Genomic DNA, 26388 nt, shown 5'->3' on the forward strand with positions numbered 1-26388 from the left:
ATACACACCCAAAAAAAGAACTTCATTTTGGGCATACCACCATATAGTTAGATACAGCGTAGCTACAACTACTTATTAGACACAAAAACTAACTTCCACTAATCTCAAATCACAATAATCTCTTCCACATAACTGCTAAAGCCCAAAGGGAAAAAAGCTTTCCCAACTCTTTTTATGACAAAGACATAAAAACATAGAATACATAATGCTTAGGGGTAGAAGAGCAAAAGCTGCTCCAAATCTACTTGAGAGTATTTTTTGAACAAGTTAGAACGTAAAGTCAAACATAAGTGTAGAATCTAACAGCTATCAGTTAGTGGTGACTAAGCAATTTTAAGAGAAATATAGAAAGGCAGGCTTACACTTTATGTAACTCTTCTGCTAGAGCTGAAGCGGATGTCTAAGAAAGAGAAACAGTGTCAACATAAAAGCCCTTAAGGGAAAGTTTTAAAGTTGTACAATAATCATCACAATAAAGCTTTAAAAATTAAAAGAAATAAATGTATATAAAGTTAAGGAAGTATCTGGCTCATGATGAATGTTCACTAAATAACAGCTAATATTATGAAAGTAAATTTGATCAGTAACAGCCAGTATTAGGGAATTATACACATCATAAGACATTTTTAATAAAGTAAGTTGACAGGTCTGAAAACTATGTAACTGCCAAGCAACACATAAATAGGAAAAACAGCAGCAAAGGCTATTTTTCATTCATGTGCTTCTTTTCCTTAGTAACAATTTCCAATAATGAAATGATACCATTCAAGATTAAGATAACAAGTCGTTTGGTAATGCTCATGTTTATCTTTACTTTTCAAAAGGTACTTATAGCATTCTCTAAATATTAAGTTTCTGATAAATTTTCTATAACTTAAGATCTCAATTCAATTTGAGTTAATAATTTACATACACACATCCATATACACACACCCTTTCCTATATTATATAATTCTTTCCCAATTAATTTTAGACTATAGTTTCTACAAAGAAAACAATTAGAAAAGAAAAAAATGGTGGCAACCTCAAAGTTTTGGGATTTTCAACTTGCCTGAATGTTACAAACAACTTTTTAATGTTAAAACCACTTTTTGCACAGAAAATAACTTCTATTCTAAGCTATTACTTTTCCTACAAACAACTTTTAGAAGTTTAAAGTTGAAGAACTGAAACTGAAATTCACAGTATGTATATTATGGAAACAAGCTAAGTACTTGCAAGTTTCTTCTCTTCTTAATGTTATATTATTTATATTCTAAAGGCTATATATCTATATCTATCTATCTACCTATTTATCATGTTACATAAGAATGATGCCAAAGATTAACAGGTTTTACAATACCACCTAGAAAACTCTGGAAGGTTTCACACTCAAACTATACTGAATTATAAATTTAAAAATGATTCTTTGGCATATATAACCTGAGAGCTATGGTTAACATACTGCTAACACCTGAGGGTATACAAAGTTTTCCCTTATGGCTAGTCAATATTTAGTGAATACTTCTAAAACTTAAACTATGATTCTTGACACCTGTTTTCTGACAGGATGGTAATCAACATTTTTTTCCTCCTAAAGTTAAAAACTCTCTAACCCACCTTCCCATTAGATTTGGAATTCTTCCGTAGTGTTTTCTTACAGCACTATACTAATTATCAGAGTGCTTAGCACTTAGGATCATCCAGTTGATTCATTGACTAGTCACCCAACTACTAATCCAGTACGTAGCACTCAACAGGCACTCAGATTATTTACACAGCTAGGAAGCCATTAGTAATGACAAGCAATAAGAAAGCACCATTACCTGGGCTGCTATCTGGGAATGGAATTGTTGAATTTGAGCTTTTAAAGCCTCATTCTGCTCCAAAATATCCTTTCATAAAGAGCAACCAAAAAGGAGAGGGAAAAGTGTTCTGTTAAATATACCAATGTATATGAACAAAATGAGTTACAGGTACATCTGTTTACCTTTAAAAAGGCACTCTTAGATTCCAAAAGGCGTCATTTTAAACAATGATTAGGCATTCTATTCTGAGAGCTAATTTACAAAGCAGAAATTAAGAATACATTGTACTGTTCCTAATCTAATGCAAAAAAGCATAAGACTGTGGGTAAAGGCATCTTTGAGCACATATTCAGATCATATTGTGACAACTGCTTGAAGATTAAATTAGAATTATTCATCCGCACTCCAGAATTAGGATAAGATAGGCTACCCTCTCTCTTCTACACAAGACACATCCAACCACTGCCCGTCTTTATTTTTTTTAAAGAGGGAAAATTAGATACCTGAACTTGCATTTGTAGAGACTCTTCTTTGTTCACCCTTTTTTGCTCCGATTCCATTAACTGCATTAGCCTTTGCTCCAACTGTTGTTTTGATACCAAGGTATCTGTAAGCTTACTATGCAGACTCTGTACTTCATTTTCTTTGGCCACAAATTTACTCTGTAAATCTAACAAAACATTGCATTTTATAAAGGTCTCTTCCTTGGCCTGGTTACTGCTACTCGTCGTTAGTGTAGGCACTGCCTCCTCTAGAATGCTCTCCTTGAATCTCTCCTCTGCTTCCTGCATATGGCTCCCTTGAGCAGTCTATGCTTACCTTTTTCACAGCACCTGCCACACTGTACTAATTCACTTCCTCTCCCAGAGAGTGAGCTTTTTGAGATCAGAGATTGCCTTTTCCCTATACCCAGAGCTGTACCCAAGGCTTGGCACAAAATACATAGTCAATAAACGTGTTAAATGAATGGTACATGGATGTTTAAAACTCTTATATCATTTCTCGCAAGCATTCTTTATTTCCCCAAAGATGCTTTAGTAAGTTATTTAGTGAAAAAAATCAGAGGAAACCAAAGGTCTAAAGAGCCAAAACTCTGTATGATCTAGCCTTGTGTTTAGAACTATATTTTACTAGCTCTCCACCATTTTCATGGGAGGAAGGGGAGTAGTGGAAACATAGATAAAACACACTAATACAAGCTCCATTATTTCCTAAATGAATTCATCGAATTAAGAATAAGTAGTGAAAGTTAGCATTTAAGTAGGCAGTTTTAAGTCAACTACTTGGGGACTTCCCTGGTGGCGCAGTGGTTAAGAATCCGCCTGCCAACGCCGGGGACACGGGTTCGATCCCTGGTCTGGGAAGATCCCACATGCCGTGGAGCAACTAAGCCCGTATGCCACAACTATTGAGCCCACGCACCACAGCTACCGAAGCCCGCGCGCCCTAGAGCCCGCACGCTGCAACTACTGAAGCCCGTGCACTCTAGGGCCCACGCACCACAACTACTGAGCCCGCATGCTGCGACTACTGAAGCCCGCACGCCTAGAGCCTGTGTTCCGCAACAAGAGAAGCCACCACAATGAGAAGCTCGCGCACCGCAATGAAGAGTAGCCCCGCTTGCTGCAACTAGAGAAAGCCTGCGTGCAGCAACGAAGACCCAACGCAGCCAAAAAAAATTAAGTCAACTACTTGGAATGGTAATGCTCTTGCTGTTTTTCTCTTCGCAATATAGGAATGAGTCCTTCTTAGAAAAAAAAAATTAAATGAAGAACTGATCAAGGAACCAGAGGGAATAACTACAGAAAGGGAACATGCACAGGTTCCCATTACCCTATTTATTGACTATAACTTAATGCCTCAGACAAAACTAGAGAGCTTATTTTTAAAACCCTAAGAAATGTTAAAGAAATAAAAGTACTATGAAAGTGTAAAAGCTATTTTTATTGACCTATAACCAAAATGCCAATTTACACTGTCTTCACATATGGAGAGGGGAGGAAGTTTTACCCAGAATTACATACTAAATTTAAATGAATACCACTTCCCCTTACCTTGCTGAGCTGCTTCATGCTCTGCTGTTCTCTTCCTGATATAGCTCTGGACTTCTTCCCACCTTCTCTCAGCTTCTTGCAGTTGAACCTGGAGAAAGGATAAGTCAGCACAAATACAGAATTCCAATTTAACGGAAAAAAAGCATCCTTTATCTTTACTGTTGTGACATAAAACTGCTTATTCCAACAACTAATCACTAGTCTCCTACATTTTAATAAGATAGGCAGATGTGCTCAGCCTGATAATATGCACAGATATTTTCAGCCACTGCAATTCTACCCTCCAATACACAGGATTTACAGATTGGAGATTATTTCAGAAACTCAATATCTGTGCTGGTGCATCAATATAGCTACTACTATGGATATACCTGATCCACTTTGCTCTGATCAGCTTTCCACTGATCTTCCTTCAGCTGACAGGCTTTCAAAAGGATAGTATCTTTACTGCTAAATTTCAGTGGGCACCTAAAATTCTTATTTTTAGGTATAGCACAACACTTCAATTATGACTATAATATTTAATGTCATTTATCTACTTATCCATATCCATAGAGCACAAACTTCCATATTTATAAATGCTACCAGCAAACACACCAGCAAGACAAATATTTACTGAAAGGAAGGACAACTATATCACTCTCCCACAGGGACCCATGAAAACGTCAAGAAAACAAAAATTATGCTATTTTCTGCATTCAATTATTCTCAAAGCCCTTTTAACCCCTACTACTCTAGAACTGGTATTAAGCTATATTGATTGTATCAATGAACTAGGTAGGAGTCTGTCAGATACATTTAACTTACAGAAATTGAACTATACGTTCAATAAATCCTCTCCCCAGTAAAAGGAGGAACAGACAATTCTACTCGTCACTCTACTCAATGTACACAGGCTAAAAAGTGCCAGAGAAATGAGTCCACTCCTCTCTCTCAGTCAGCCTGAGCAACCCCATGCGTGTCTTCCTAGTATAAGCATCTCATGACAGCAAGTGCCATTCTGGTGTCTAAAGAAACAATGTGTGATTTTTTTCCCACTATGGCTCAAGTGAAAGCAACTGGAGCACTACTTCGTCTCGTGCTAAAGGAAAGGAAAATCATCTATTCCAATGCCGGAATAAAAACAGGCTCTACTAAACTTACTGAGAAATCCAAGTTATGTATAAGCGATGTTGAAGGTGATTTTAACTACCTATCAAAAATTTGATTTTTGCCTTACACATATACACCCTAATCTCCATATATATAAGACGAAATTCTACTGTGTATGCCTGTCAATCAGCTAATTTCAATTTTCATATCTTCAAAAAGTCTTTAACTGCAAACTCAAGCCTATATTCAATTTTTTCATTAGTGTACACGTTTCTATATAGGCAGAGCACTAAGACTACAGAAGTCCCATTAAGCCTCAAACTACACTTCTCAAAGCTATATACACTTTAATGTCATTGAATTGAATACCTACATTATTGATGAAATGATAAAGGTAGGAATATATCACCTTCAACTGAGTAACTGCCTGCTCAGCATTCTTCTTTTGGACTTCCTCTTGCTGCAGCTTTCCTGTTTTCTCAGTCAGCTCATTCACCAACCTAGCATAATCCTGGCGCAGTTTATTTAGTTCAGCAGACTGCCTGAAAACAGTAACTGGATTAGGAACCTTCCATTACTACAAAACACATATGAAGAGTAAACAAAATATATTTTATATGAGTTATACTGAGTTAGTAATTCCACTTATAGCTAAATGAAAATGAATGCTATAAGTGACTACTAATAATGAAGTTTGGTTGAGTGTAATCTGAATCATTCTGAGGACAATAACACAAATACTAAAATTACTATAAAATAATCAAGAAAAACAGATGACCACACACCATGAGCACGAATCAACAGTGTCACCCTCAAATCAGTGTTCTGAAAATCTATTAAAATCAACCAGTCAGAATATTTATTCTATGTAAGCATGCTACTAGTCTTCTCTTGGACTGTTTGTCAAAGTACAGCCCACAGCCAACTAAATCACTATCACAAGGAATGTGTCTTAACATGCAGATTCCAGGATTCCACATCTCAGAGCCAATAAATCATAATCTTATAAGGGTAAGACTCAAGAATATGATTTTTAGCTAACATGCCAGATGTTCTTCAGAATAATGAAGTTTGAGAACTACTGTTAAATGGAATAGAAGGTTTAAAACTTGTAAATTCAGCCTCATAAATTTATAAACTGTTCCAGTGGTGGCACTAGTGTTCATCATACAGTTTAGCTGAAGAGGTTCTTCAAAAGCAAGAGGATAGTTTTAGAAAATTCATTTTAGAAACAAGTGTAAAAAACAAAAGTCTAACCAATTATTATCAAACACCATTTTGGTGACTGAAGAAAATACTCTATCATTCAATGAAAATACTCTGCCATTCTATTAAAAGTAAAGCATTTGCAAACATACTTGCTTTCTAGCTGGTTGGTAGTATTGCTGACAGCATCTCTCAGTATGCCATTTTCCTGCTTCAAATGAGCTATCTCTGCCTCCATCTGCTCACGAACTTGCTGGAACTAAAATAATTTTACACACATAGATTTAGAAAACAATGATTGCCAAAGCTAACTTCGAAGAAAATTTATTATGATGAGAATGCAAAAAGCATCAATAGAATAAAGTCTGGATATCCTTTTCAAATAAATATAAACAAATTTAAAGGATAAATTTTGATAGTGACGAATACAAAGTAAACATAAGCTGCCACAGCATTCAAGAATGCAAGTAGATGCCAGCTGCTATCATAGGCAAAATAAATACACTGAGATGCTGTTTTAGAACTAAAAGATGTTTTAGAACTCTTTCCTACACAATAGACTCACATAGAATTAATGTCAATTTTGTGTTAGCAATATTTTAATGAAAGATTTTAGTAATCAAAACTTTAAAAACTGAAAACATGTTCAAAACATTTACATTAAGTTACAAATTGAGCCATAGCCAAATAGATGGCAAATTCACTACACAAAAATCTACTTGCTAAAATATCTGGCTTCTTGTTTTTTATTTCAGAGTTACAGAATCAAAAGACAAAGAACACTGAATCTTATATCCCCACAACCTCAATTTAGTATGTGAAATAATCTTAATAATTTTTAGTAAACCTATTCAATTAAGAAAATCAAGTCTATGTTTCCACTTTTCAGAGAACTTATCATATGTAATCTATATCCTGGCCTCTATAAGCAATCAAGTTGAAAAAAAGAATCACTTCAACACCCTTAACCTTCAATAAAAGATGTTGCTACATGTATCCCACTAATTTTCAAATGAATAGTAAGTCAGAATTAAGAAGAAAAAAGATCACACAAGGCCAGGAAAATCAGTTCTTCAATAACCTTGTTAATGGGAAAGAATATTTCAAATGGCTGGGGCCTGGGAAGATGGAGGATTGAGCCAAATTAGGGCATCAAAGTAGTGGATGCAGTAAGAACCTGAGAGGAGATTCATTCACTTCTTTATCGCTATTAGTGGTATTTCCACAGAAAAAACTGGAACTTCAATAGCAGTAAATTTTTCAGCAAACTACCAATGTGATCAAAGTAATATTTTGCAAATAAAAATCTGGTACTAATTACACATATTAGAAAGGAAATGAGAGATCTATTAAGGTGCTATAATTATGCTAGTATGAAATAATAAACTAGGGTCATATCTAAAACCTGAATGCAAGAATAACTAGAAATAAAGTATCTTCAAGATTTCAGAACAAATTGTAGATTGGGCAAGGGAGAGAGAAGTCAAAGATTCAAGCATAAGGATAATAATGCCTCAAAACATTAGAAAATAAAAACAACCTGACCAGAAGCAAGAGTTTGATTTTAGACATACGTTAATTTTGAGGTGACGACAAACACTTTCAAATTGAAGCATCAGCCAGCAATGTAAACAATTTCAAAAAGAAATCACTGGTCCACAAAGTCCAATTAGAGGGAGTGTTAGAAGCCCACTTGACAAGCAGACTGAAACCATGTTCTTCAAAACAACAACAAAAATCACTGGTCCAGACCTAACCGAAATCATGAAAATGGATAACACTGTAAAAATAGGCAGTAAGCACTGAACCTTCTAAAATGTTGAAAGAAAACAGGTGAAAATAAGGATCAGAGAGAGAAGGTCACTTAGGCCAAAACCATTATCACTTTTCCTCTCTTCTCCACTCCATCATCAAGCCCTATCTACTATCTCTTTTTTATCAAACTCATCCCCTCATTATCAATGTCTGACTTAAGGTCCTTATTCTCTGACTTGGATTCCTGCAAAAGCCTTTCAACTATCCCTGTTCCACTCTCTACACTGCTGCCACTCTCCATACTATGCCAGAGTAATAATTTAAAATACTAATATAATCACACTGTTGGGTTGCTTAAACTCCTTCACTTGGCTCCCCAGTCTTCAGGGATATAAGGCCCTTTAAGACAAGACCTCCATCTATTTCTCTAGGTCTCTTCATTCCAGTCCTGATTCCCAAATACCACAACTCTTTACTGTATTTCTCACAAACCGTTATCACTAGACGACCTATGCTGAAAACACCTGGAGTGCACTCATTAAAAAGCACGATCCTGGGCCCCAAAAGAGACCTACCAAACCATCATCTCATGGGATGGGAAGGAATTACACCAAGTAATAAGTCTCATACCCAGCACCCATTCGTTCACTTGCTTTCCTGACAATGCCTAATTGTTTCAAAAGATTCAACACAGTCTGCTTCTCATTTCTAAAAAGTCCTCCCTATGAATCCTTCTCTTCCCCACCTCTCATCTGCGCTGTCCCAAAGCACCTGATGCTTACCTCTACTATAACAGCGTATTTACTTGTCAACTTCTAGCCTCCCCAAAAAGTTGCTTACTTAAGGACAGGGAGACAGTTTAATTAGCCATTTGTACCAAAGCCCAACCCAGGGCACTTAAAAGTTTGCTAATTAAATGAATACAAATATTTAATTTTGTATTCAAAGAATGAAAATATACCTTCATCTGCATCTGTTGAGTCTCTTGGTAACTGACATGCATTTTGTTTTGAAACACATTATGTTCCTTTTCTAATGTCCCAATCCGATCTTTCATCCTTGCTATAACCACACTGCTTCTTTCTTTCTCTGCCATCATTTCCTAGAAGAGTAAATCAGAAAAAAAATATGAAAAACTTGTTATTTAAAAAAATAAGAACAAGACTTTACTAAGAAGAAAACAACATCAGTAAAACAATCATGAATTCTTTTTTTTTTTTTAATAAATTTATGTTTTTATTTTTGGCTGCGTTAAGTCTTCGTTGCTGCGCGCGGGCTTCCCCTAGTTGCAGCAAATGGGGGCTGCTGTTCGTTGCAGTGCGTGGGCTTCTCACTGCGGTGGCTTCTCTTGTTGAGGAACACAGGCTCTAGGCACGCAGGCTTCAGTAGTTGTGGCACACAGGCTCAGTAGTTGTGGCTCGTGGGCTCTGGAGTGCAGGCTCAGTAGTTGTGGTGCAGAGACTTAGTTCCTCCGCAGCATGTAGGATCTTCCCAGACCAGGGCTTGAACCCTTGTCCCCTGCATTGGCAGGTGGATTCTTAACCACTGTGCACCAGGGAAGCCCAATCTTGAATTGTGAAATAAGTACTTGCTTAAAAAGCAAGGTCAAAGGTTTTTTAAAAAAAAATTTGTCTTCTGCATCTTACCTGCTCTTTACATCAATTCCCTTCATAAACACTTAGCTGTTCTGTTTACTCATATTTCAAATGCACTTTCTGGTTTAAGAGTTAAAGACCTGAACATGGAATAAAATCCTACATTCTAACTTGATTATAAGAAAGAACATGTGTTTTTTTTTGTGGTACTCGGGCCTCTCACTGTTGTGGCCTCTCCCGTTGCGGAGCACAGGCTCCGGACGCGCAGGCCCAGCGGCCATGGCTCACGGGCCCAGCCGCTCCGCAGCATGTGGGATCCTCCTGGACCGGGGCACGAACCCGTATCCCCTGCATCGGCAGGCGGACTCTCAACCACTGCGCCAAAAGGGAAGCCCCCAAGAAAGAACATTTTTAAAGCAAAACAAGGTAATTCTTCATTATTTCCAGGTACCAGCTCTTTTAGGGTACAGAATAGGCCCCCAGAAAAAAAAGAGCCGAGAAATAAAGTCTCCATCCTAAGTTAAGAGATAAGGATAAGATATGTTTATAGCAGAATAGGGAAAGTAAAACTCAGAAAGTTTTATTATCTTCCCAAGTCAAACATTAAAAGGGTAATTTCATTTTGAGTTGCAAGTATTGTGAACTCCTAGGATAAATATTAACTATTAAAGTGCAAGAAAGCCAAGCAACTTTAAAGTTATCTGCAGGTATGATCAGTCCATTTTCCCTGCTCTCAGAAACTGTTTGACAAACTTTAAGATTTTCATTTAACTAACGGTTTGCCCATAAGAGTTCATTTACATTTGCAAATTGTTTTACTGATGTACATAATACATTTAGGAAAAAAGTATACACATCTTAAGTATACAGCTCAATGAGTTACACAAAATAGTTTCTTTTTTTAATTTTTAAAATAATCAGAAAACTATAGCTACAGAAAACTACAGTAAAGTTTCTAATCTTAAGGAAACACTTATTTTAGCAACACCTTTGATTAATCTTAATCAAATGCAGCCAAAAATAAAATAAATTTATTAAAAAAAAATCAATCTAACCAAGTTTTCCACTGACTTTTTTATTTACCTCAAATTCACAGAAAAGATTTTATATTCAAATGAGGCCATTCTCATAACGTCATCAAGTAGCTACATGAACGACAGTGAAATAAACCTCATATAGTCTACTGTATTTAACACCTAAAAGGAGAAACAAGCACTTCGGGAAAAACGAGACCACATTTACTACAGAATTTCAATTATGTTCTCAGTCTACATGATTTTTTTAAATATAACTGACATAGAATATTATATTAGTTTCAAGTATACAATATAATGATTCAATACTCGCATTTATTGCTAAATCATCACCACACACAGTTACAAACTTTTTTTCTCGTTATGAGAACTTTTAAAATTTACTCTCGTAGCAACTTTCAAATATACAACACAGTATTAATAACTATATTCACCATGCTGTACATTACATCCCCTGGACCTATTTATTTTACAACTGGAAATTTGTACTTTTACACTTGTTTAAAGGCCTTTTTTTTAAACCTCTCAAAGTAAATGGGATTTAAAGAACTTCACTGATTAAAAATTATATCACAAAAACCTTCATGAATAAACCACCCATGTAAGAGTTTCACATTTGTCCCATAAATTGGATTTAAACAAGATCACACTGAGTTTTGTGCTTCTATAGAATAATTCTAGGTCAGAACCAACTGAAACATACTCCCAATGTCCACAGGCTTCCATTATTCAGAAATTAGTATACCTATAAGTACTGCTATTTTAAATTCACAATTCAACTGTAGGCTATAATAACATGAAAGAGTGAGACCCCATCACCACCACCTAAATTCTAAAAGAAAGTTACTTTCACGTGGTATAAATCTACTGCACAAATAAATCAGGAATTATGGACAATTTCTAAAATCCTTCATTGTATCTGATTTAGAAAGTATAACCCTTAAATACAAGAATGTCTTCACCTGGGTTAACTGCTTACACCGATCCTTCACAGCAGCAGCATCTTCCTTCAGAGCAGTAAGTAACTTGTCTTTTTCTTGAAGCTGATGTACAAGTGCAGTCAACTCTCCTTTATTTGACTACAATTGAGAAATCAATACAAAATTAGTTAATAGTAAACATCGGCTAATGAAAATTATGAAGATGAACTATCTGATATCAAGTGTTCTTAGGCCAATGCAGAGTTCACTATTACATATAAAGTAGAATAACTGCCAAACACTGGTCAGTGAAATATCATTCAGAAAAATCACTGTATCATTACATATTCTGATGCATAACAGAGGACACATATCAATCAAGAAACAGATTTTTACAAAGAATTATGACTTCCATTTTTAAACACAAAATCAAGATAGTAATCTCTCCCTTCTCCTCCTAAAAGTTCAAAAGAGGGGTATGAAATGAAATGCAAACTGAACCAAAAGAAAACAAACATCTGTAACGTCAAAGCATAATATCAGGAAAGACTTCCGAAAGCAGTGGAGATCAAACAGATGCTCAACAACCTTGTCAAAACATACCCAAGACTACAGAGGTGCCATGGGTACATAGTTCTCTGAAGTTAACAGGAATACACTGAAAGGTAAAACCAACAATCCCCCATTTGACATCAGGAACAAGCACAAATATAGAAGGTAGGAATTTTCTTGGTAGTTCTCTGAAGTTAACAGGAATATACTGAAAGGTAAAACCAACAATCCCCCATTTGACATCAGGAACAAGCACAAATATAGAAGGTAGGAATTTTCTTAGCAAGCAGAAGTAGGAAAGAAGAAATCATACAGGTAAACTTTATTCAAAGAGAGCAGCTAATCAGTAAGGAAGAGTTAAGAGAGATCCTCTACAGTGAGATCCTCTGTAGTGAACTCTTATATGAGAAAAAGGAAAGGCTAAAAGAACTCATTTTCACACATAGCCGAAGGAGAACAGCTCGTCTTAGCCATTCATTATCAATCCCTAGCCACAGAGATGATCCAAGAGAAACACCCCTCACTGGAAGAGGAGTATTAATGAAAAAGAAATAAAACAAGGTCTATGTAAGATATGAGAAAAAAGGAAGGAAAGCAATAAGAAAAACCAAATGCCAAATGGAGAAAAATCACCATAAAAAGATTGTCAAGAACGGACAAAAACTGATTAAAAAAACATATCACTATGACTTTCGAAAGTCTAACATAGCAACGATTTCTAGAAAAACAAGAGCAAAGAACAGAGCTCACAAGAAATAATTCAGAGGAAAGATAAGACCACAGAAAGAGATGAAATATAAGCTGGCAAAGCCCAAAGTAGAAGTAAAAGTAACACCATCTCAGAAATACAATCCAATTAGAAGTAGCAAACAGAAAAAGACATGGTGCTGAAAACACAGGAGAAGACATAGAGTTCAGGGTGGAGAGAAGTAAATAAAAATAAGAGGAAATAAACCAAAGCTTTATTTTTTTAGGACAAAAATATGAAAGATAAAGACAATAGGCAAGGAAGATCCAACTTATGCTTAATTGATACCATTATTTCAATTCTTTTAAGGGACACTGAATCTCATGACTGAAAAGACATGCTTTGCCCAAGGGAATACTGATAGAAGAGTCAATGCAAAGCCACATTATAGCAAAATTCCCATGACTTCAAAGAAGCTGAATTCCTTGATGTTTGTACAGTAGGGTGGACACTGGAAAGTCCAATAAATAATAAAAACTTGGTTGATTACCCAAAGGATGTTTTCATTGTGAGAGTGTATTTTGACAAAAATACATGAAAAGAATGCAAATTCAGGGGACTTCCCTGGTGGCCCAGTGGTTAAGACTCTGGGTTCCCAATGCAGGGGGTATGGGTTTGATCCCTGGTTGCGGAACTAAGATCCCACATGCCACGTGGCAGAGCCTTTAAAAAAAAAAAAAAGAATGCAAAACTCAGGCTGGTCTCAGACTTCTATCCAGCGATAGGAATGTAGAGAATGGTAAAGCAAGCATGACAAATTATCAAGGAAAGAAAGTGCAACCCAGAAAAATTATACCCCACCAAACTATCATTCAAGTACAAAGACAATAAAACAGCATTTTAACTTGCCAGAATTTGGGAAATACAGGTTCCATAAGCCCTTCTTGAAGCAATTCCAGAAAAAAAAAAACAATTTCAGCCAACCAAGAGATGAATACAGAAGCTTATGGCAAAAGAACTGGTATCAAGCTTTGAACCAGCATTAAGCTACAGAATTAAGACTGAAACAAACATAAAAATTACAGTCACAAAACAAACATTAAATATTGTAAGTATCTGATAAACAAATGCTATAATTAACAAAAGTAGAGAGGGAAGGAAGAGAGAAGGTAGGAAAAATTTTAAATAGACTTCCTCCTGTTATACAACATGGGGCCAAAATAGTTACTAACTTAGAGTTGGAAAAAAAACACATAATTGAGGCAAGTATATTTAAAGGCCAACAAGAAGAAATCAATAATCAACCAAAACTATCAAATATTTTTTTGCCTTTTCTTTTTTTTTAATTGGGGTGTAGTTGATTTACACTGTTATATTAGTTTCTGCTGTACAGTGAAGTGGATCAACTATATGTATACATATATCCCCTCCCTCTTGGACCTCCCTCTCAGCTCCCACCATGCCACACATCTAGGTCACCACAGAGCACTGAGCTGAGCTCCCTGTGCTATACAGCAGGTTCCCACTAGCTATCTATTTTACACATGGTAGAGTACCTATGTCAATCCTGATCTCCCAATTCATCCCACCCACACCTTCCCCCACTGTGTCCACACGTCCATTTTCTACATGTGCATCTCTATTCCTGCCCAGCAAACTGGTTCATCCATACCATTTTTCTAGATTCCACAAATATATGTGTTAATATACAATTCAAATACATTTTAAATGTTTTCTTACTAGTAATCACACTGAGTTAACATTTTTGAGCAATTATTTTATGCTAGGAACTCTAAGATAATACCTTATTATCATTCCCATTTTTGAGATGGGTAAACTGAGACACTGAGGTTAAGTAACTTATCTAAAGCCACAAAGCTCAAAGCGGCAGAGTCCAAATTTGAATCCAGGAAATCTGACCCTAGAGCCCAGGATCTTAACCTACACTCTAAATATACAACAGAAGTGTCTTATAGCTTAAACACAAAGGCGTGTGTACATACGCATAGAACGTAACATCTCCTCTCCAACTCTGCAAAAGCCCTCTAGCTTTTACTGTTTTCCCCTTCCCATCTAAGCTTATTCAAAGTGGATATTGTCACCTTTCCTATTCATTCATCACTTAGTTATAGTCTAGTACTCCAATGAAACTGCTTTCACTAAGGATATCAAATCCATTTTTTCAATCCTTACTCTCCTTGATTGCTCTAAAGCATGTCACTGCTGATTTTTCCCGCCACCCCTGAACTCTCTACCCTCCCTAAGCATCTGTGATCCCACTGTCTCCTGCTGTTTCTCCTCTCACTATACTCTGTGGTGGCTTTCCCTCACCTTTAAATGTTGGTGCTTCTCAAGGTTCATTCCTGAACTTTCTTACCACTCTCCACATCCTCTCTGGACTAACATATATCCACTATATGTACTGGTGATAGTTGATTACTTTCCGAAATTACCCACTTTGCAATATATTTTCAACACCAGAGAATTATATATTCAATTGTGAAATAATTGTATCCATTTAAATGCTCCAAAGGATGCCTAAAACAACTTCCTAAATATTTTCATAATCCTCTACTCTCTCTTCCTTTGCAAAGTGCTCATGAATACCATTGTCATCACAATGTATCCAGTTACTCCAGAGCAAAAACAAGCATTCATTCTAGACTCTTCTTTAGCCACCATATCTAATTGGTCAGCAAGTCCTCTAACTCCTCTATCTCTATCCTACATCTATGCTTATATTCCTGCATTTATCTTCCCCCTTTCTCTGAAGTGGTCTTTATTAGGTGTGGGGATTCATCTACATCCTGGACCTTGAAATCTATTAAAAGGTCTGAGCAAGAATCAATTTCTGTGACAGGAAAAGGGAGAAATTAAACTTACCAAGTCTTTCCCTGATAAGAGTGGATCTACAAGGGCACAGAGTCCCTGAAGAATAGAATCACACCATAAGAAACACAGAACAAGATTTTAATTGAAAGCCAAAGGTTCCAAGGAAAAGGGAAAACTGTAAGATTTCAAAATATTTACTCTATTTCAAAACGTTATCTTTAACAGTTCCCAACTTCCTCCTTGGCCTGCCTAATACAGCTATCAAGGGGAGTCTGATTTACCACCCAACCTCTAGAGTTCAAAGCTGTCTCAAGCAATAAAATGACTACTCTTGCACCCATAAACCACCACCACCACCATCCTTAGTCAGAAGAGAAACACCTGAAGCAATTAATTTTAAAAAGCAGTGATTTCAAACAGGTAGTAACTAAGTTCAGCTGGAGGCTTTTCCCTGCAAGAAGGTTTTCCCAATCCTCACAAATAACCAGGAACCCTTTTAAGATATACACTTACCCAATTAAAGTAAATCAAAAGATAAATTCTTCAATCAAGAACTTCAAGAACGTTCCTTGCAAGAGAATAATCTAACTTTGTATCCAAAGTCACACAGTTATCACACTCTGATGATCCTCGAACACACTGTTTACTCTGAGCCACTGCTGGCACCACACGGAGACTGTCCAACAAGCATACTACATTGTAAAATGCCACAGATTTGCAAAACACGTTGTCAATAGATACCTGGAAGTATGGACAGACATATGCCATGATAAATGCTATATGACAAAAAAAATTCAGATGGTTATGAGAAAGAGAGAAGAGAATAATTTAGACTAGGAATTCAGATTAGCCTTATATGAGGAAATGATATTTAAATGGAAACCTGATGGAGGAAATAACCAAGGAAAGAAGTTAGGGGGTAGGAGCTTGGGGGTTTTCGGACAGTCCAGACAGAAGAGAATATTTGGTTTGCTTTAATGAGGGGATGAGGAAAATGCCATGAGATCAGGTTATAGAGAGAGACAGACATAGGCCTTAAAAGGAATCTGGATTTTGCTTTAAGTGCAAAGAGAAAGGCACCAAAGGGTTTTTAAAGCAGTGATTTACCTCTTAAAGGCTGCCTTGCAGTTGTGTAGAAAAAATAGACTAGAAGGCTACAAGGGAATGCAGAAACATCAACTAGGAGAATACTGAAGGTAATCAAATGAGAAGTGATGGTATGGACTAGGATGGTCTTTAATAAATGGGAGAGGATTCAAGATGGTGGAGAAGGGACTTCCCTGGTGGTCCAGTGGCTGGGGCTCTGGGCTCCCAGTGCAGGGGGCCCAGGTTTGATCCCTGGTCGGGGAACTAGATCCCACATGCATGCTGCAACTAAGAGTTCGCAGGCCACGATGAAGATCCCGTGTGCCACAACTAAGACCCAGTGCAACCAAATAAATAAATACATATTTAAAAAAAAAAAGATGGTGGAGAAGTAGGAGGACGTGGAGTTCATCTCTCTCCACAGATGCATCAGGAATACATCTATAGATGCAACAATTCTCACAGAACACCGGCTGAAGACTAGCAGAAGACCTTGAACACCAGACAGGACTATAAAGATCCCTGCATAACTGGGTAGGATGGCAAAAAGAAGGGAGGAGGAGGAGGAGAGGAAGCTGGATGGGACCTGCACCCCGGGGAGCAGGGGGGAGGCAGAAGCAGAGGAGAGAGTCCCAAATTCGGGGAAACCTCCTCTCCAACAGAGAAATCGACTGGGACAGAAGAAAGCATTTGAGGCTGTTGGAAGAGGGTGAAGCGGCCAATCGGTGGCAGATGGGACACAGTGAGAAATACACAGACGGTCTGTACCGTGGCCCCACATACCCTGGACTGGGACATGTGTTCACAGGTGTGCAAGGGGGCTGGGAGCTGGAGCACAGGGACTGGAGAACAGGCCCAGAGCAAGAATTGTTGTTGGCTGTGGGGAGATGGACTGAGGGGACGGGAGGGAGGAAATCCACAGCAGGGAATACCTACAGGGGAAGACGGGACTGCCATGGAAGGAGGGCACTATTGCTGAGTAACACGCAGGGGGACAAGCCACTCTTGCAGCCTCTCTCTCCCCTCATGCCAGCACCTGCCAATTAGCAATAAAAAAAAGCCCCCTCAGGGATGGCCCTAGCGCACCTGCTGCTCGGAGCCAGAAAAAGCCCAGCCAGGGCTGGCCCTGACGCACCGTACACTGGGTGCCAGAAAAGGCCCTCACTAGGGCCATACCTCTTGTGCCTGTGGCTGACGGCTCCCCTATGCATTTGGCACCACCAGGGCTCCCGCGATCCAAGCAGTCATACCACCTCTGCACTCTGTCCTCACTGGAGCAGACCCAAGATCTCCACGGCAGCCTCAGGACCAGACTCTGTGGGTGGACCACACACAGAGGTGGGGATAAAACCAAAGCTGAACCCCAGGGATGGGGCAACTAAGGAAGAAGATCGAAAACTTTCCATCAGCTGTACAAGCTGCAGATTAAATCCCCGTAATCAGCTAGGTAGACCCTGCGTCCATGGAATATCTGAGTAGACAATGAGTGTTCTCACAAATGAAAATGGTCTAGCTCTGGCAGCTGTGGACGTTGGGGACAAGCACACACAAGAACTGGCTCAGATCAGAGTCTGAGTGGTCTTCACAGGGCCCACAACAGGTCCAGAGACCAGTCCAGAGGCAGAGGAGGGCCTCTTGGGGAGGCGGAGGTGGGCTATGGCTCACGGTGTGCGCAAAGACACTTTCAGCTGAGACCCCAGGGAAACATAATTATTACTATTAATTTTATTATGTTTTGATTCATTCTGGCTTTTTTGTTGTTGGGTTTCTTTTCTTTCTTTTTTTTTGTTTGTTGTTGTTTCAGGTTTTTTTTCTTTAGTCTTTTGAGATCTTCATGTTCTATAACATATTTTTTATTTTTATTTTATTTTTTTATAAACTTCTATTTTTACTTTGCTTTTCTGTTTTTCTGTGTTCTTTTCCCGTATTTTTTTCTTCTTCTTTTTCTTTATTTTTTACATTTCCATTTCTACTTTACTTTTCTGTTATCCTGTGTTTTTTCCCTTTCTATTTTATTTAATTTTTTTAATTCATTTTTATCAGTTCTGTTTCCTTACTTTATTCTTCAGTTGGCACACTGCTTTGGTTTTGTTATTAGGTTTTCTGTTTTTGTTAGTTTTGATTCTAATTGTTTGATTTCGTTTTTGAGTTCTTCTGTTTGTCTGGTTGTTCCCTTGTTTTTGTTTCATATGGTTCTGTTTTGTTTCTTTTGTGTGTATGTATGCTTCCTTGTTTCTGTTTTTGTTTGTTTGATTTTACTTTTTACCATTTTTCTATGGTTTTATTAGTCTTTTCTTTTTTGTTTTGTTTTTTTAATCCCCTTTATTGAGGGATGAGCAACTTGCGGTGTCTTGGTTCCCAGATTGGAAGTCGGGCCTGAGGCTCTGCGGTAGGAGCACGGAGTCCAGGATACTGGACCACTAAAGAATACCTGGCCCCAGGGAAGACTGATCACCAAGAGCTCTCACAGAGGCCTCTAACTGAATCCAAGACCCGGCTCCACCCAACTGCCAGCAGCTCCCAGGGATGGATGCCTCTCACCAAACAACAAACAAGACAGGAACACAAACCCACCCATCAGCACACAAACTACCTAAAGCCATACTAAGCTCAAAGACACCCCAAAACATACCACCTGACTCAGCTCCACCTACAAGAACGCAGGCACAAGTCCCTCCCATCAGGAAGCCTACACAAGCCACTAGACCAACCTCACCACCAGGGGCAGAGAACAGAAGCAAGAGGAACTATGACCCTGCAGCCTAGGGAAAGGAGGAGACCTCAAATACCATAAACCAGACAAAAGGAGAAGACAGAGAAATATCTTGCAGGCAAAAGAGCAAGATAAAAACCCACAAGAACAAATAAATGAAGAGGAAATTGGTAAACCACCCGAAAAAGAATTCAGAATAATAATAGTAAAGATGATGCAAAATCTCAGAAACAGAGAAAATACAAGAAACATTTAACAACGAACTAGAAGAGCTAAAGAGCAAACAAACAGTAATGAACAACACAATAACTGAAATTAAAAATACTCCAGAAGGAATCAATAGCAGAATAACTGAGGCACAAAATTGGATAAGTGAGCTGGAAGATAGAATGGTGAAAATAACTGCCGCAGAACAGAAAAAGAAAAAAGAATGAAAGTAATGGAGGACGGTCTCAGAGACCATTGGGACATTAAGCACAACAATGTTCGAATTGTAGGTGTCCCAGAAAAAGAAGAAAAAAAGAAAGGATCTGAGAAAATATTTGAAGAGATTATAGTCAAAATCTTCCCCAACACGGAAAAGGAAATAGTAAATCAAGTCCAGGAAGCACAGAGAGTCCCATACAGGAGAAACCCAAGGAGAAACATGCTGAGACGCATATTAATCAAACTAACAAAATTTAAACACAAAGAAAAAATATTAAAAGCAGCAAGGGAAAAGCAACAAATAACATACAAGGGAATCCCCAATAAGGTTAACAGCTGATCTTGCAGCAGAAATTCCACAGGCCAGAAGGGAGTGGCAAAATATATTTAAAGTGATGAAAGGGAAAAACCTACAACCAAGATTACTCAACTCAGCAAGGGTCTCATTCAGATTCAATGGACAAATCAAAAGCTTTAGAGACAATCAAAAGTTAAGAGAATTCAGCACCACCAAACCAGCTTTACAATAAATGCTAAAGGAACTTCTCGAGGCAGGAAACACAAGAGAAGGAAAAGACCTACAATAACAAACCCAAACAATTAAGGAAATGGTAATAGGAACATACATATCAATAATTACCTTAAATGTAATGGATTAAATGCCCCAAGCAAAAGACACAGACTGGGGACTTCCCTGGTGGCACAGTGGTTAAAAGTCCATCTGCCAAATGCACGGGACAGGGGTTCAATCCCTGGTCCAGGAAGATCCCACATGTCGCGGAGCAACTAACCCCAGGCACCACAACTACTGAGCCTGCACTCTAGAGCCCACACTCCACAACAAGAGCAGCCACCGCAATGAGAAGCCCACACATCGCAACGAAGAGTAGCCCCCACTCAACGCAACTAGAGAAAGCCACACACAGCAATGAAGACCCAACACAGTCATAAATAAATAAATAAGCAAACAAGCTAGCAAGCAAGGAAGCAAACAAGCAATCATTAAAATAAAGAAAAAGACACTGACTGGCTGAATGGATACAAAAACAAGACCCATATTATACACTGTCTACAAGAGACCCCTTCAGACCTAGGGACAATACACACCGAAAGTGAGGGAATGGAAGAAGACATTCCATGGAAATGGAAATCAAAAGAAAACTGGAGAGGCAATACTCACATCAGACAAATCAGACTTCCGACTTTAAAATAAAGACTATTATAAGAGACAAGAAAGGACACTATATAATGATCAAGGAATCAATCCAAGAAGAAAATATAACAATTAGAAATATCTATACATCCAACACAGGAGCACCTCAGTACATAAAGCAAATGCTAACAGCCATAAAAGGAGAAATCAACAGTAACACAATAATAGTAGGGGACTTTAACACCCCACTACACCAATGGACAGATCATCCAAACAGAAAATAAAGAAGGAAACACAAGCTTTAAATGACACATTAGACCAGATGGACTTAATAATTTGATATTTATAGGGCATTCTATCCAAAAACAACAAAATACACTTTCTTCTCAAGTGCACAAGCAACATTTTCCAGGATAAATCACATTTTGGGTCACAAATCAAGCCTCAATAAATTTAAGAAAACTGAAATAGCATCAAGCATCTTTTCTGACCACAACACTATGAGACTAGATATCAATTACAGGGAAAAAAACTGTAAAAAAATACAAACACATGGAGGCTAAACTATACACTACTAAACAACCAACAGATCACTGAAGAAATCAAAGAGGAAATCAAAAAATACCTATAGACAAGTGACAGTGAAAATACGAAGACCCAAAACCTATGGGATGCAGCAAAAGCAGTTCTAAGAGGGAAGTTTATAGCAATATAAGCCTACCTCAAGAAACAAGAAACATCTCAAACAACCTGACCTTACACCTAAAGCAATGAGAGAAAGAAGAACAAAAAAACCCCAAAGTTATCAGAAGGAAAGAAATCATAAAGATCAGATCAGAAATAAATGAAAAAGAAATGAAGGAAACAATAGAAAAGATCAATAAAACTAAAAGCTGGCTCTTTGAGAAAATAAACAAAATTAATACCATGAGCCAGACTCATCAGGAAAAAAAGGGAGAAGATGCAAATCAATAGAATTAGAAATGAAAAAGGAGAAAAAACAACTGACACTGCAGAAATACAAAAGATCATGAGAGACTACTATAAGCAACTATATGCCAATAAAATGGACAACCTGGAAGAAATGGACAAATTCTTAGAAATGCACAAACTGCCAAGACTGAATCAGGAAGAAATAGAAAATATGAACAGACCAACCACAAGCACTGAAATTGAAACTGTGATTAAAAATCTTCCAACAAACAAAAGCCCAGGACCAGATGGCTTCACAGGCGAATTCTATCAAACATTTAGAGAAGGGCTAACACCTATCCTTCTCAAACTCTTCCAAAATATAGCAGGGGAGGAACACTCCCAAACTCATTCTAGGAGGCCACCATCACCCTGATACCAAAACCAGACAAGGATGTCACAAAGAAAGAAAACTACAGGCCAATATCACTGATGAACATAGATGCAAAAATCCTCAACAAAATACTAGCAAACAGAATCCAAGAGCACATTAAAAGGATCATACACCATGATCAAGTGGGTTTTATCTCAGGAATGCAAGGATTCTTCAATATATGCAAATCAATCAATGTGATACACCATATTAACAAAGTGAAGGATAAAAACCATATGATAATCTCAACAGATGCAGAATAAGCTTATGACAAATTTCAACACCCACTTACGATAAAAACTCTCCATAAAGTGGGCATAGAGAGAACCTACCTCAACATAATAAAAGCCATATATGACTAACCCACAACCAACATCATTCTCAATGGTGAAAAACTGAGAGCATTTCCTCTAAGATCAGGAACAAGGCAAGTGTGCCCACTCTCACCACTGTTATTCAACATAGTTTTGGAAGTTTTAGCCACAGCAATCAGAGAAGTAAAAGAAATGAAAGGAATCCAAACTGGAAAAGAAGAAGTAAAGCTGTCACTGTTTGCACATGACATGATACTATATATAGATAATCCTAAAGATGCCACCAGAAAACTACTAGAGCTAATCAATGAATCTGGTAAAGTAGCAGGTACAAAATTGATGCACAGAAATCTCTTGCATTCCTATACACTAACAACAAAAAATCAGCAAGAAAAATTAAGGGAACACTCCCATTTACCGCTGCAACAAAAACAATAAATACCTAGGAATAAACCTACCTAAGGAGGCAAAAGACGTGTATGCAGAAAACTATAAGAAACTGATGGGGCGGAGGGGAGAAAAAAAAGACACTGATGAAAGAAATCAAAGACGATACAAACAGATGGAAACATAGACCATGTTCTTGGATTGGAAGAATCAACACTGTGAAAACAACTATACCGCCCAAAGTAATCTACAGACTCAGTGCAATCCTTATCAAATTACCAATGGCATCTTTCACAGAACTAGAATAAAAAATTTTACAATTCATGTGGAAACACAAAAGACCCCGAATAGCCAAAGTAATCTTGACAAGGAAAAACAGAGCTGGAGGAATCAGGCTCCCTGACCTCAGACTATATTACAAAGCTACAGTAATCAAGACAGTATGGTATTGGCACAAAAGCAGAAATATAGATTAATGGAACAGGATAGAAAGCCCAGAGATAAACCCACACACATATGATCACCTTATCTTTAACAAAGGAGGCAAGAATATACAATGGAGAAAATCCAGCCTCTTCAATAAGTGGTGCTGGGAAAATTGGATAGCTACATATAAAAGAATATATATATATATATAAAAGAATGAAATCAGAACACTTCCTAACACCATACACAAAAATAAACTCAAAATGGATTAAAGACCTAAATGTAAGGCTAGACACTATCAAACTCTTAGAGGAAAACATAGGCAGAACACTCTATGACATAAATCACAGCAAGATCCTTTTTGACCCACCTCCTGGAGAATTGGAAATAAAAATAAACAAATGGGACCTAATGAAACTTCAAAGCTTTTGCACAGCAAAGGAAACCATAAACAAGGCCAAAAGACAACCCTCAGAATGGGAGGAAATATTTGCAAATGAAGCAACTGACAAAGGATTAATCTCCAAAATTTCCAAGCAGCTCATGCAGCTCAATATCAAAAAAACAAACACCCCAATCCATAAATGGACGGAAGACCTAAATAGACATTTCTCCAAAGAAGACATACAGATTGCCAACAAATACATGAAAAGATGCTCAACATCACTAATCATTACAGAAATGCAAATCAAAACTACAATGAGGTATCACCTCACACTGGTCAGAATGGCCATCATCAAAAAATCTACAGACAGTAAATGCTGGAGAGGGTGTGGAGAAAAGGGAACCCTCTTGCACTGTTGCTGGGAATGTAAACTGATACAGCCACTATGGAGGACAGTATGGAGGTTCCTTAAAAAACTAAAAATAGAACTACCATAGGACCCAGCAATCCCACTACTGGGCATATACCCTGAGAAAACCATAATTCAAAAAGAGTCATGTATCACAATGTTCACTGCAGCACTATTTGCAATAGCCAGGACATGGAAGCAACCTAAGTGTCCATCAACAGATGAATGGATAAAGATGTGGCACATACATACAATGGAATATTACTCAGCCATAAAAAGAAATGAAACTGAGTTATTTGTAGAGATGGATGGACCCAGAGTCTGTCATACAGAGTGACATAAGTTAGAAAGAGAAAAACAAATACTGTATGCTAACACATATATATGGAATCTAAAAAAAAAAATGGTTCTGATGAACCTAGAGGTAGAACAGGAATAAAGATGTAGACGTAGAGAATGGACTTGAGGACATGGGGAGGGGGAAGGTTAAGCCGGGACGAAGTGAGAGAGTAGCATAGACATATATACACTACCAAATGTAAAACAGATAGCTAGTGGGAAGCAGCTGCATCACACGGGGAGATCAGCTCGGTGCTTTGTGACCACCTAGAGGGGTGGGATAGGGAGGGTGGGAGGGAGGTTCAAGAGGGAGGGGATATGGGGATATATGTATACATATAGCTGATTCACTTTATTGTACAGCAGAAACACATCATAAAGCAATTACTCCAATAAAGATGGGGGAAAAAAATAAATGGAAGCCACTAAAGGTTTAAAGGCAGAAAAGTGTGTTAGGAGTGTGTGTGTATGTGTGTTTAAAATAAGAATGGTCACATCCACAATCTAATATTGAACACCGGATACCATGTCATCTTATCTCACACAAAGTTAACACTTAAAAACTTGTCACATTTCCCAATATGAGATAGTTAGTAGACCTGATAATATAGTGAGTGTAATATAATGAGAAATTAAATATTAGCTTCATGGCTTTGTTTTTTTCAAATTTTAGTCAGTCATAGCAATGATTCTATCATTCAAAGCATTTACTTTAGAACAGTAGTATTCTATACATACATACACACACACACACACACACACGAAAAAGATGCCCAGGTGCTTTGAATGGTGCTATCTTCAGTCACAGAAACATTCCATATGTTATCCAGAAATCACCCGACCTTGCCTTCAGCACTTACATTCACAGGAAAGCAAGGTACAACTTAGCCAAGTGCCAAATGACTTTAAAGTTATATAAATCTTCTTACTTATTATAAGCAACTCGTTTTTGTCAAAACCTCAGATGATTCGGACACCTGACTGAACTAAATAAGTATATTGATTAGTATGGATATACGAAATAACTTCCGAAGGCATTCCAGAACTTTTAAATGTCACTAAGTGCTTTCGGGGTATGAAGGATGGGAGTAGGTTATAACTTATTGCTCTAGCAGAAGTCTTGCTTGGTGAACTTCTAATCACTGCCCTCAAATAGGCTCATAATCTAAAATATGCTTACCTTCTTTAAAGCATCCTGTATCACACCAGACTTTTCCTTTAGCAGGTCTACAACACAAAGGGCCTCATCTTCAGAAAACATCATAGTCTTCAAGGACAGAAGAAAATCTTTAAATTTTACTTCAGCATTCTCTTTAAAAAAAAAAAGTTAACATTTAAAAGATATAAGTAACAACTTCAGCAAAGGTAAAGCACCAAGAATTCTTGACCCAGAACGTCAGTAACCAAGAGAAAACAGATTTACATTTCAGGTCAAACAACAATTAATGCTCTGGTCCACAGAGAAAAAGTGTTTATCATTTTTAATATAATATGGAATAATTACATTAAATAAAAATTTGCTCAACCTGCAGAATATTTTTTATGTTTTCTTAATTGGAAATATAGTTGATTTACAATGTTGTGTTAATTTCTGCTGTACAGCAAAGTGATTCAGTTATACATATATATATATGTACATTATTTCTTAGATTCTTTTCCATTATGGTTTATCATGGGATACTGAATATAGTTCCCTGGGCTATAGAGTAGGACCTTGTTGTTTATCCATTCTATGTACATAGTGGTTTGTATCCAAACTGCAGAATATTAAAGTGCCAGTATACCCTTACTTTAAAAAAAAAAAAATGCAAATGTCTAATATATGGTAGTATCTATACTAAATATGTTCACAAATACTGTCATTTAACTATAATACTTAGGACTTATGAG

General features: G+C 37.4%; 1 protein-coding gene across 7 annotated transcripts in view; it reads right to left on the reverse strand.

The window, feature by feature from the left end:
- KTN1 (kinectin 1) overlaps positions 1-26388 on the reverse strand; it is a 118933-nt gene that overhangs the window by 46155 nt on the left and 46390 nt on the right. For all 7 annotated transcript variants that reach the window (XM_060142182.1, XM_060142177.1, XM_060142172.1 and 4 more), the window contains 9 exons: positions 25679-25809; positions 11486-11602; positions 8856-8996; positions 6292-6398; positions 5343-5475; positions 3842-3929; positions 2291-2457; positions 1806-1874; positions 363-400 (listed from right to left, as the gene is read on the reverse strand). In XM_060142182.1, the coding sequence (XP_059998165.1) occupies positions 363-400; positions 1806-1874; positions 2291-2457; positions 3842-3929; positions 5343-5475; positions 6292-6398; positions 8856-8996; positions 11486-11602; positions 25679-25809 (991 nt within the window). The remainder of the gene's footprint in view (positions 1-362; positions 401-1805; positions 1875-2290; positions 2458-3841; positions 3930-5342; positions 5476-6291; positions 6399-8855; positions 8997-11485; positions 11603-25678; positions 25810-26388) is intronic.

The sequence above is a fragment of the Lagenorhynchus albirostris genome, chromosome 1 (genome assembly GCF_949774975.1).
Source record: "Lagenorhynchus albirostris chromosome 1, mLagAlb1.1, whole genome shotgun sequence".
Classification (NCBI taxonomy): domain Eukaryota; kingdom Metazoa; phylum Chordata; class Mammalia; order Artiodactyla; family Delphinidae; genus Lagenorhynchus; species Lagenorhynchus albirostris.